At 40.4% G+C, this 13,059-nt stretch overlaps 1 protein-coding gene across 2 annotated transcripts in view; it reads left to right on the top strand.

The window, feature by feature from the left end:
• The window catches only part of PDHX (pyruvate dehydrogenase complex component X), a 43,692-nt gene that overhangs the window by 16,558 nt on the left and 14,075 nt on the right, over window positions 1-13,059 (top strand). For both annotated transcript variants that reach the window (XM_083464709.1, XM_083464710.1), the window contains exons 6-7: window positions 7,172-7,343; window positions 8,419-8,566. In XM_083464709.1, the coding sequence (XP_083320835.1) occupies window positions 7,172-7,343; window positions 8,419-8,566 (320 nt within the window). The remainder of the gene's footprint in view (window positions 1-7,171; window positions 7,344-8,418; window positions 8,567-13,059) is intronic.

Below are 13,059 nucleotides of genomic sequence, written 5' to 3'. Positions count from 1 at the left end.
CAGCAGATATAGGGAGGACATGAAGGGAGGGGAGAGGGGAATGTTATATTGTGCAAGCATCAGTCGTGCTAACGAATCCTGTTTGAAACCAGAGGTACCACTGTATCTCCATGGAAAGGAACCCTAGAGCATTTATCGGTAATTCAGTTCTAAGGGCAATATCCAATGCCCTTGTTCCATTAGCACAGACATAGGCAAACTTGGCCCTCCAGATGTTTTGGGACTACAATTCCCATCACCCCTGACCACTGGTCCTGTTAGCTAGGGATGATAGGACTTGCAGACAGGTGGGAAATGTCATTGGCTACTTCACCTCAGGCTACAAAATGTATTGGGCCAGCCCTGATACTTCTGGTGTGAAACTATCACAGATCAGGGGGCCTCAGACATTTTTGAATGAAATTATTACTGCTTTGTCTGGCTGGTCAGGCTTACTAGTTGAAGGCAGCAAGGCAAGTGTCTGTTTGCAGTATAACTTGTTTATTTATTATTCTGTTGATCTCTTGAAGGCAAGAAATTTAAAAGATTGAAATATATATCCGGTGCCATCCAGTTTCAGTATTAAGTGCAATTCATCACACATAATGTGGTGGGTTGTATCATTGTCCTGGAAAGTACTGCAATGCTTACAAATCTATATTCACATTGGCACTTACCATAAACCTTGATTAATCATTGCTGCCATCAAATATTGCTCTTGTTCCTCTTTCAGGTTTCCCTATTAGCATGTTGTTACCCAATTAACTTTTATGTTTACTGGACAGTCAAGTGTTTTATGTAGTATACAAAGCTTTGTAATTGCATAAGCTGTCTGCAATTATTTTCATAATGGTGGTTACTATCAGTATAGCATGTGGGCATGACTGACAAACAAAAGACCCAAATTCTGTAGATGATACGTTCAGCAATTATTTTTTGCCTTGGCTGATCTTTTCAAAACTCAAAGGAATGGCAGTACATATATCCTGTGTATTTGAGCCATTTCATTGGGAGTGTGTGGGAATTAAGCATACAATTCTTCTATTGATACCCTGTTCAAAATCCCTGAGCAATCAAAGACTTGAACTTTTTCCATATATGCATTCATTTGTGACTTGGAATACCTTGAAGTGTTTTAGCTGGATTTTTCCGTGTATAAGACTAGTGGTTTTCCCCCTAAAAAATAAATGTCCAAAATTTGGGGGCGTCTTATACACGGGGGCCATCTCCCCCCCCCCATTTTCTTAAATTGGAGATGGAAAAATAATGGTATGTCGATAGTTTCCTCTGTTGGATTAGGCAGCATTACTTTATTAGTAATTTTGGCACTTTTCATTCTATTTGATTAGCTATCCAGTGTTTACATATTTTTTTTAAAAAAAACAATTCCTGTATTAAAGGAAAAAATATGGACTAGGATCTTAGAAAGCTACTATAGGTGCAGCCAAGGTTTTGAGCATGGCTAGTTAGTTTGCTTTTTACACTTTCAATAGCCTCCCTATGCCAGCTGTATCACAAATTCAAAGTTTCCTAGGTTTGGAGCTACGGCACAGGGATCTGCAGCTTGAAAGACACAAGCCAAAAGTCCCTTGTGTGTGTGAAATTAGTTGCACAGTTCTTTGGAGTCTGGCCATAGTCTTAATATGAATGCAGGTGATATTTGTGGATATTTGAATATTTAAAATAGGGGCGGGTGTGTTTCTACTTAATATGTATGTACCATGCTGTTTGGAAACCTGCCAAATTCAGAAGGGCTGTTCATTATTCCAACTTTGCTCTCACATCTGCTTTGAGCTGTATTGCAAGGCACAGGTAAACATGGATCTCTTGTATGTGAAAGAGCGATAAAAAAACTTACTTGGATGGGTTAGGCAACCCTTATGCTTTTGGTAAACCCTTTTCAGTAGGAAAAATAAATAAATCTTAAAATAAGTGAACTATGGGCAAAGTTGCCTACTTGGAAGTTAGTCCCTAAACATGCATGAATCAGCAGTTCTGTGCATAGAAGTAGCATTCAGTGTGCACATGACAACTGCCTGCTGCCTGAATGTTATTTACAGATTGCAGTTCATGGTCTTTATGCCGGTAGTTGGATTGCTGAATGTTATTGGCCATAGCTGCCAAGGAGACTGAATGTTCCATGGCAGCTGTAGTTAGTCAGTAAAATGACTACTTGTGTGGAAGCCAGAGGGGAAACTAGTGAATTGTGTAAAGATGGACCTGCCATGTGGGAGATATCACCTCAGTAGTTTTCTGTCTTGAAGGTGACTTAACTATGGCTTGGGAAATCTATCTTTTATTTATTATTGAATTTGTATAATGTCCTTCCTCCCAAAGGCAGCAGACATCAAAACGTTAAAAAAATACAACGTTAAATAAATTTTATTTTTAAAACAATTTAGAATATTTCAAAGCCATCGCATCCCCTCACAGTTACTAATTTCAGAATTGCCATGGCCAGTATCTTATCAGCCATCAAATACCTGGGTAAGCAGATATCTTTAAATTTTCTCCTGAAAGTCAGTAATGAGGGAGAGAGACATATCACCAGGCAGGGCACTCCACAAACGGGGAACTACCACCAAGAAGGCACTGCTGTAGGTCATTGCCAACAGCGCGGCTGCTAGAGCACCACCAATAGGGTGTCCCCTACCGAATGTGGGGCCCAAGATGGTTGACATGGGGGAGATGCTTTCTTAGCTGCTTGAGTCCCAAAACTGTTAACACTTGGTACACTAGCTAACATTTTGAATTGGGCTTGGTAGTTCACTGGCAGCCAGTGCAGAAATTTCAGGACCAGTGCTAGCCTGGCATCCAAACTGAAACCTGCTTATGTAGCTTTGAGAAGAAATTCAGAGTCCAGTTGAAGCTGTGGGCCTACAAGCAGTGCTTTTCTTCTAGAAAATAAAGTGCCAGAACTGCTTGCCCCTTGAGTACCCCTAGAAAAAAGCACCAGCTACAAAGAACCCTCTTAGTTGTTCTGTTCACACTATTCTGCTAATCTTACTGACAGTATTTGGCTCGATAATTCCCAGCCTGGTTCTTTTCAGAACTGCAGGTGGCAGCAAGACACAATTTTTATAGACCGTGATATCTTAACCAGTTAAAGTAGCTAAATCCCTTGAATTCTATCTTGCAAATTAATTGTGGAAATGGATCTGGATTCCATATAAAGGAATCATTGGTCAATTACCACAAAATCTTTACTAGCATGAACCTGTATTTGGTTTTAATAATACTGGCTTTTACCTTTATTTGGAAATATATACATTGTCCGTTTGTTCTAACCTCTATACAGTTTAGTGGAAGCAGTTTCTGTCCTGTTAAAACATACCTTTGCTCTTTTTGTATCACAAACCAAGAAATCCTGGAAACCAGCTTATATGCAAAATTGGAATATGAATTGTATTTTTTTATTATAGCATTTTTTTTTAAAAAAATATCAAATAACTATATACAGCATACTTTAAGAACATCTAATAAAAGGCAAAGTGACACTTGTTTGTGTAAATTAAACAATAGTGAAAAGGAAGCTCACACACCAGGTCAGATGTTTATGGCTGAAGTTCATACTTCATTGAAATCAGTGGCAAAACCCCTATTGATTTTAATGAGCCAGATCAGCTCCCATAATTATTAACTAAAGCGCTGCATGTCACAAATAAATTAATTCATAACTAGCAGCAATATATTATCTATGCAAGTCGCAGGGGAAGCAATTAAATTTTATGGGGGTACTGTGGCATCTAAAAGAAGATATATGTATGATATATATGTAATTTTCAGTACATTTAAGCATCTTTCTGGCTGACAAATGGCCTGTCCTGTTGAACCCTGTAATTATTTATTACTGTTACTAAGATTTTCTATAGTGCTTTGAATATGTTAATTATTCCAAAGTCACTGAAGCTGGTAATGGTATGAAAGAGTTGATAATGGTATTTTATCGTATGAGAATGAGGGTGAAAACTTATTTCAACCACAACTTTCAAATCTCTGTGAATTAGGAAAAATCTATTAATAATGCAGCTAGCAGTATAAATTTCCTAATAGCTATTTTAAGCTGTCCAGTCTTTCTGCACAAGCTAGTTACGGCTTTTTGAATTAAGAAATTGAAGACTGTAAAATTTTATGGCTTTATTATATCAGTCTTTAAAAATAGTCAATGTTCCATTATATGAACACTGTAATATAATTCCCCAGGCTTCTTTTTGTTCTTTACCTACCAAAATGCATCTATGTAACTTGGAACAAGGTTATTTTTTCCCCACTGACAGGTTTCACACATACAGTTGTACGCTGGCTTTGATTTCCAATGATGTCTAGTAGTGCAAAATAAGAAAATAGTACAGTTGCCTTAAGAACGAGAATGAATGACAGAAAATCCTAACTAGTCTATTACTATTTGCAGTCAATAGCACCTCCGTTCTGTTGTTTGCTTCCAGTATCTGCTATTACCTCTGAACATTGAGGTTCCATTTAATCCCATTGCTGATAGCATCTGTTAGATACATTGACCCACTTCACATGTCACAGGAAACCATAGTTAATAGTTTGCCATCAATATACCTTTGGGGGCTGGTGTGTGGAGGAAATAAACTTCAATTCTAGCTTTAATGTTACTCCCAAACCAGGGATCACAGCTTTTGTTTTACTCCCAACAAACCATGATATGTAGCCTAGACTTATTTTAGGCTTACTCCGTGCAACCATTTGGTGCCTGTATATAATACTAAGCCTGGAATCATGGTTTGTTCTTCCATATGCTAGCACAGCAGTTGCAATCATGGCAAGCAATTTATGGTGGTTTACTGTGGTGTGCAAAAAAGCCAATCTTTAAGAGTCATCTAAGCTAGTAGTCATCATCACAGCCTGAGGCAGTGGATTCCTTCTAGGTATTCTTTTTAAATCGCCAATTAAAGAGAAAAGGAGGATAAAACAAAAAGGTAAATAATGATACTTTTGTTATAATCTTGCCAGTATGGATGTAAAGTTAACTTCCTCTAAATCAGGCATCCCCAAACTCGGCCCTCCAGATGGGACTACAATTCCCTTCATCCCTGACCACTGGTCCTGTTAGCTAGGGATGGTGGGAGTTGTAGTCCCAAAACATCTGGAGGGCCGAATTTGGGGGTGCCTGTTCTAAATCATGGTTAAGAATTCAGGAACCAGCCTTGGGAATGTGAGTTCACTCTCCCTCTCTCTGAAGCAAGTTCTTTCCCTTCTGCTGTAACCACATTTAAAGGAAATGTCAACATATAACATGGTTTTGGACCCGATTTAAATGGGAAGCTTTGTCAGCCACCATTAATGTAGACATTTCCTTAGCTATAGCGAGAATTCACCCCAAGGGTATGGGGAAAGGGACTGCATATCCCTCAAGATGGCTCCCTATTTTTTGGTGAGGAAACCAGCACATACCGCCCAAGTGTCCTGGAAACAAATGGGGTATTCTGTTTCTTTGGGTGAGATCGCAGTGGCCATTTTGGATGCTGCGCTCTTGCTCTATGCTCTCGCCCCAGAAAAAGTGCTTCTTCCACATTGAGAGTGCAGCATGGGTCACATGACTCGTCCAGAAGCAGACCAACGTTCAACTTATTCTGGATCCAATCCATATTTTTAGAAGCCTTAAATACGCCAGTAACTTATCGTCTTGTGTCTTGTAAAGTACAGTGGATATTTGAGCTGCATATTACCCAGCCTGAGAAATGGCTGAGAGGAAAAATAATGTTTAGTTGGTACTGTTCCATTTAATGTACTAGGCCGACAGTAATAACTGTAGCTGTATGTGCAGCCATAATTGTAAAGTGGGGGGGATGGACTGTATGGACTGACTAGGTAAGAAATCTCTCATGATACATGAGAACTACAGCAGTGATGAGCGTAAGGTAGATCAACTTTTACTTATTCATCTCTGAATGATTTGCAATAGATTTGTGGGAAATGATTTTTTTGTGTTAAAGGATTCAAAATTCAATTTGTTACAGTAAACCAATTGTTGGTCGGAGCCATGTAAAAAGAACCCTATTCCTCAATTCTGCCTTCCTGAGCCACTGTTTTGAACCAGGAACCAATTGAACCTTTGTGTTTCAGTAAATAAAAAGAGGAGATCTCACCAGTCTACAGTCTGCCCACCTCATGGATGCTTATGGAAATGGCACCATTTGAAAGATCTGTTTGGTACACTGGATTAATAAAATCTGTTATAAATCAAATTACTCATATTTGAATATTTTAACTTCTTGGGATACTTGTTTAAATTCTTCATATCTGAAGACTTTTTAAATAACTGGAGTAAGATTTTTAAAAATCAAAAAGTGATTCTGCTTCTGTAACCATGAAAATGACAATAGTACATTGGCTGGAAGCATATACAACCCTGGAGAATTTGTTGTTTGCTGATTGAACTTCACCTGTACCTTGTACTGAGCATTTCATGTACCAAACTTGTGGGAAGATTACGTTCTGTATATATTGCATCATAATCCCTGGACAGAATAATAGCAGTGTCTAGAAAAGGTGTTGGCAGGGCAGGGAGACTTTGTGTGCGCAGGAAATCAAAATGAAAAATGTGTTTGCTTCCTATTTCATAAATTCTAATCTTGGATTAAACACTTTCCACACAGTCTTCTCACCCAGGGTTTTTAATTTTAGTTTTAGTCTTGTGATATAAAAAGCAGATCAGCTGCCAGCTACAATTTTAAGGTGTTGTTGCAGTACTAACTCACAGCCTTGTCACGTTTTCAGCTTTTGTGTTGCCAACCCCTCACTCCCAACCCAAGTTACACATTTGATTTCAAAGGTGATGAAGTTGTCGTGGATTAAATTCCCATCCCACTATGGGATGTGGTTTGTCCGAAATATATATCTCACGGGCAACAAGAAAATTGAAAGGTAGCCTTAGCGGAAGAAAGATGATAAAAGCTCTTTCCCCCCACTCCCCATACCACAACTTGGCATATTAGTGAACCACTGTTCCCATAATTGTTGAGGATTACTTGGAGCAGGAAGTGGCTCTGGTTTGAAGAAGAAGAAGAGAATAACTTTACAAATATTTCAAACAGTTGTTGGGGTTCACAGCAATCTTCATTAGCATTAGAGATTTAGTTTTTAATTCGGGGGTGTGGGTTGTTTTGCATTTCTGCTTTTACTGTATTCTAAAGTGTGTTTGCATTTGTCGTTTAAACAACAGGGATGCCCTCAAGCTTTTAGAGCAGAAGCAGAAAGGGAAACCTGTAGCAGCAAAGCCAGTGGTTTCTTCACTCCCTGCACAACAACCTGGAGTGCCTTCAGCAACAACACCTCTTCCTCCTTCTCGTCCTCTGGCTCCACCTGTTTCTGTGCCAGGTCGACCTGCTTCCGTGGTAATAACTATGGCAGAATTGCCTTCCCCCCTTGAATTTTCAGACAGGTCAAAACAAAACACAGTAATGCGGGTTAAAATAAGAGGAAGATTTGTAGTAAACAAGAGGGATCTTCATATTCAGATCACAGTATCTCTTTCAAATAGCTGATCGGGGGAATAGATAGATACAGGGCTATCTCTGTCATAGTCACATACAGATTGGACTCAAGAGATGCCAAGGAAGAAGAAGGGAGCGAATTCTAGAATCTGTCACATCCCAGTTGAAAGAAGACAGAACATTTTGCATATGTCCACCACAGGGACATGGATAAGCATGCGCAAGTGTCCTATGTGACAGGGGTCACATAGCACTGTCGAAATTACATTAGTTAAGCTTATAAGGTGGGCAAGGTCCCCACCCCACTCTCATTTTAAATAGAGTTGTATTTCTTAGGATCTACTTAGATTGAGTTTTCTCCATTGCGTTGGGTTGGACTAGGTGACCCTTGGGGTCCCTTCCAACTCTACAATTCTGTGGTCCTGCTGCATTTTTCCCCTTCCTTCCCCTCATTTTCTTGGGTTGGTGGGAATTTAAAAAGCGCCTCATGGCCCTCAGCCGCACCTAGTCCTTTTCTTTTTCTGCAGTTAAAAAAGGCATCCCCGGCTCTCCATCGCTTCCCTATCATGGAAACTCCAGAAAATATACAGGGCTATCTGAGAAGACACAGGTGCTGTTTTTTAATTGCACAAAAAAAAAAAGACTTGTGTGAGATACACAAACTTGTTGAGGCTTTTTCCTCATTTTTGTAGAGGACAAATGAACTGGCCAGGAGCACACCTTCAAGTAAAATACATCTATCACTTGTTTCAATCGTATAAAAATAAAAAAGTGTGTACTGAGTTCAAAAAGATGAGAGATCATTTGAAAAGTTTCCTTATGGCAGAGATGGTTCTGGGTGGATCGCATCATTCCAACTTTCACCATCAATATTGTTTTGAAATTCAAACTTTGTTATTTATTGCTATTAGCATATTTCATTGAACTTGTCTTCCTTTAATGTAGTATGTGCAATGTGTGGTTTTTTTTATTACAGGGCACATTCACTGAAGTCCCTGCTAGCAATATTAGAAGAGTTATTGCTCAGAGGCTAACAGAATCTAAAACCACCATACCTCATGCATATGCAACTGCTGATTGTGACCTTGGTGCTGTTATGAAACTAAGGCAAGAGCTGGCAAAAGGTGAACTATTACTATTTATAAATTTTTGTTTCATATAATATGCTCCGTTTGCTGATCTATCCTGATCTACTATTTGGTCAGCAATTCTGCATACTTTGTCATGGATGGTTAGTATTTATATATTCAGCGATCCAGCTAAGCATTGCTGGTAATAAATTAAACTATCCTGCACGTGAAGGAATGAAACTGTTCACTCCTTCATGTTTTGTTTGCCTCTTGTAAAATTGTTACTTTTTGCTGGGGTTCTCCTGCACAGGAAATTTAATTAGGGTTCTTACTGTGATGTGTTATGTGTTGTTGCTTTCCATTTTACCGTTCTTTGGGATTATACAGTAATTAAAAGTGGGTAAGAAGTGTTTTAAGTAAACAAACAAAGCTAGCAATGAAGGGGAAACACACTCTTTCTAATTAGCTTTGGAGTCAAGCGAGAAAATAAGGTACCGTATTTTTTGCTCTATAAGACTCACTTTTTCCCTCCTAAAAAGTAAGGGGAAATGTGTGTGTGTCTTATGGAACGAATGCAGGCTGCGCAGCTATCCCAGACGCCAGAACAGCAAGAGGGATCGCTGCTTTTGCTGCGCAGCAATCCCTCTCGCTGTTCTGGCTTCTGGGATTCAGAATATTTTTTTTCTTGTTTTCCTCCTCCAAAAACTAGGTGCATCTTATGGTCTGATGCGTCTTATAGAGCGAAAAATACGGTAGTTGACTTGTTGCGTCAGAGCCATGACAATTGAAGAGAGGGAGAAGAAAGGTCTGTGGAAAAAGCACAGTTGGGCGTTGCATCAGAGAGGTCAGAAAGGGACCTAGAAGCTGAACTGGGAGGTGGAAATGTTGACTTATTGACTTGGTTCGGGAAATGGTCTAACTAGGTACATATTTCTCCATTGATTTGCTCTTATGAGTAATTACTCACTCTGTAAACCTAGGGTTTTCCCCCTAAAATAAACAGAAACTGTTAACTTGTTGTCTCACTAAAACCTTAAGTAAAACCATGACATGTTTTGGGGGGGAAATGTTCTGAGGCCTTGTTTATTCACCTCACACCTAAATGCCACACCACTCTCCTCAGTCCAGGGAGTAGGTTGGGTGGGTTAAAAGTCCAAGAGATTAAAGGGCTGTTGAGTGGAGGCAGCCAGAAGAAGAAAGATATATCCACTTGGGGGCAGTGATGAAGCTAACAAAAAAGAGTGGTTGGCTTGGCAGGTTTGCTTGCCTCCCCTTCTTCTCACGGTCCAGGCTTTAGCCCGTGCCATCACACTGCAAATCACCAAATTGATTTAAGCAATTTTGCTTTCCCCATATTTCCATTTAAGCTGCCTTGATTTCTTAATTCTGTTTCGGCTGTAACGATTTTCCGTTGAAATTGAGAGTGCTGCCTCTCTATTACTTAATGCTTTAAACACAGAGAATGAAATTGCTTCCCTGATTGGGGGTATAATTTAAAATGCCCTGTTTTAAAAGGTATTGGCGCTTCAAAATTGCTGGTTCACTTTTTATACATAAATTAAAACATTTACAAAATGAGTACATGCTGTGAAACAGGGATGGGGAAATTGCTGCTCTGTGGACTGGATGGGGTTCACAGTGCTCTGGCCCACAGGCTCGCTCACCCATAAACCCACGCACCTCTACAATGCAAGGCTTTTTTGAAGCCTAATTGCTGTGCTGGAGGGCAGAGGCTAGAATGAGAGATTGAGAGCATGAGCTGTCTGTTTGGAGCAGCCCATCTACTCTCAGCTCTAGCCATGCCCACTTTGACCATGCCTACTTTTGATTTTGCCCTGCCCACCACTGGCCATGAGAGAATGTGTTTCTTATAAAAGGTGAAAAGCCAGAATTATCTGGATGACAGCAGTAGGGGTTGTTTTTTTTGGGGGGGGGGCGTTGTATTTAAAAATTTTCTCTAAGGATTCAGATAGACTAAAACACCTTGTTAGACAAATATGCGCACGTGAACAACTGTCTGAAGCTGAATGGGTCTCATTCGATAAAGTGTAACAGACAATGAGTACAACTGCTGAAGATGGTGTGTGTGTGAGAGAGGGGGGGGTGGTCAAGACAGAAATATATCGTTGAACTAAGCAGTCTTTGTGCCCACTTAATAGGAGTCCAGATTGGGAAGAATATGTAAAATATGTAAAATCTGAGGGAGATAAAGGATTAGTTTCTTGAGGAAGATCTGCAAATCTTTCACAAGGTTAGTTCCCATGAAGATGATGTGTCTTAGGGGGCATGACTTCATGAATTTCACCAGTCCTCATCATCAGGTGGAGGAGCCAGGCTCTGGTGAGTGAGATGCACCTGAGATTTCCTCCAGATCTGGAGCTGCAGTGCAGATAGTGCTATTTTTCTAGAAAAAGAGGTGCTGGAACTCACCATGAACGCCTCCCCTTGTTTTTTCATAATGGCAATGGCGCCCACCTGAGAGGTTCAAGAATTGAGTTCCAGCTGGGGGGGGAAAGCCCTGGAGAAACCCACTCTTGCTCCATACACAAAGCTTGGCAGGAGCCTGCACAAGCATAGCAAGGTTCTGCCTCTCAGTTCAGAACAGAAGGCAAGACATGGGGGTTCCCTCAGCTTGGAGCAGCTGGCAGGTTTAGAAACAGAGCCAGATCTTCCTCTCCCTTCAGCTGAACAGTTGTGAGTTGGGGTTGGCCCCCCGCCCAAAAAAACTCCTTCCCAGCTTCAAAAATTAGAGTGAATTTGATCTGTTAAATTTTGGGGGGGCATTTTTAAAAATAATTTTACATGGAGACTTCATTATGTTCAGCGATTAATATGTTAAATGATGATATTGATGTAAATAACACAGCAGGACATTTCCCCTTGACCTCTGCATTTCAGAGACCTAGCATGAAACTTGAGAGGAAAGAGGCTCTCCCCTATTCCTTCATCCCTCTGCCAGCAGAGTCCCTCTGTGGATGGTTTTCATTGAGCTGACTCTTGGGGCTGACTGATGACTTCCCTAAAGCTTCTCTTAGATCTCCCCAGGCTCAACTGGTTGTGTTCAGAGACCCAGCAAGTACCTCTGAGCTTGGGAGGGGGAACATCCTAAAAAGTGAGTTTCTCTGCCTGCCATCTCCAAGGAGAAGTCTAGCACAGAAACAATGAATTTTGTGTAGGTGGAGAGAGAGGCAACTGCCCTCCGTTGGTCCTTCCCTGGGGGGGACATGCCCCTTTCAGGCAGGGAACAGATTAGTTGGGGGGGGGGGAGCAGACAAGAGGAACCCTGGTGGCTGAGGAGGAGGCTTGAGACCAGGAAAATCCAAAAAAGATGTTATTCTCCAGAGTCTACAGATATTGCATTAGGCTGCAGAAAGGCAGCAGATTTTTCCTAGGCATTCAGTCTCCCTTAAAAAAGGAAACTGATAATTTAGATCAGTGCTGCTGACACTATTGTACAAAAGACTTTAAACCAGAAATGCTAAATAGTACACATGATAGCACATGATAGCAAAGGCTATATTTGTGTCTAATAATTAGCTCAGTTTCATAAATGTAGACAGCTTGGGTGGTGGGAGAGAAGACAGCCTAGTAGAAAGTGTAGCAAAAGGAAACTTCCAAAGTGAGCCTAGCACAAAGGAGATAAAAGGTAGTCAGAAGCAGTCTGATGTCTTTCATATAACGAATGTCTCTTCAGCAGTGACTATACTTGAGGGGGGGGGGCGGAATTCCTTGACTCTCCTAATTCAAAATTACGGTATGTGTTCAAGATATGCAGTCCCTCTGATGACAGTCCATTTGTGCTCCAAAACCTGGTGCATTTTAATGGAACAAAATTTGTCTTTGCACCACTTTACAGTCTTCTGAACCTTAGCTGTAGTTTGGTAATCGGCTTCTCTTTTGTGTGTGTGTGTGTTGCAATCTAGCATTTAGCACTGATCATTCGTAAATTGGTTTTGATGACCAACAGGGTCACCTGGATGTCATGCCACAGGCAAAGGATTTTGATTTAATGGAAGCTTTGCTTCTGCAAAGAGTTAAACTGCTTTGATACGGCCATATTCCCAACTGCAACAAGAATCCACAAGTTCCACTGTAAGCTTCCTCACATGAATGGCTTTGCCTTTTGGCTGAAGCATTTCAAGGTTACCTTTTTAATTAGCAGCCTTGGCCGATGTGAAGGCCAAAAGTCTTCCATTAGAATTCTAAACAGGTACGGTTTATTCATATGGTGATTCTGGTTTTCCAATATAAAACTAACTCTATTGAAGTTTGTGTTTTGTTTTTGAGCTCCCATAATTAGACGCTTGACAGCATTACAATTGGGGGAAGGGGAAAAAGAGATTTCCAGCTTTCAGGTCTCCAACAAGAGATTTCTGTGGCTTAAATAAGAATATTGCATGGTATTTATATTATTTTTTCTTACTGCTAGTGTACTTTGTTAGGACAAATAGGGAAAATGATTATGCAGCTTGAGACAGGCATGGGGTCAGTGGAAAAACTAAGGTCAATATGAATTGGTGGTAACATTCTTCTATGGTTCTGCAAAT

The sequence above is a fragment of the Podarcis liolepis genome (genome assembly GCF_965112155.1).
Source record: "Podarcis liolepis genome assembly, chromosome: 1".
Classification (NCBI taxonomy): Eukaryota; Metazoa; Chordata; class Lepidosauria; order Squamata; family Lacertidae; genus Podarcis; species Podarcis liolepis.
The sequence above is the reverse complement of the archived record's forward strand: the minus strand, read 5'-3'. Positions and strand labels throughout refer to the sequence as shown.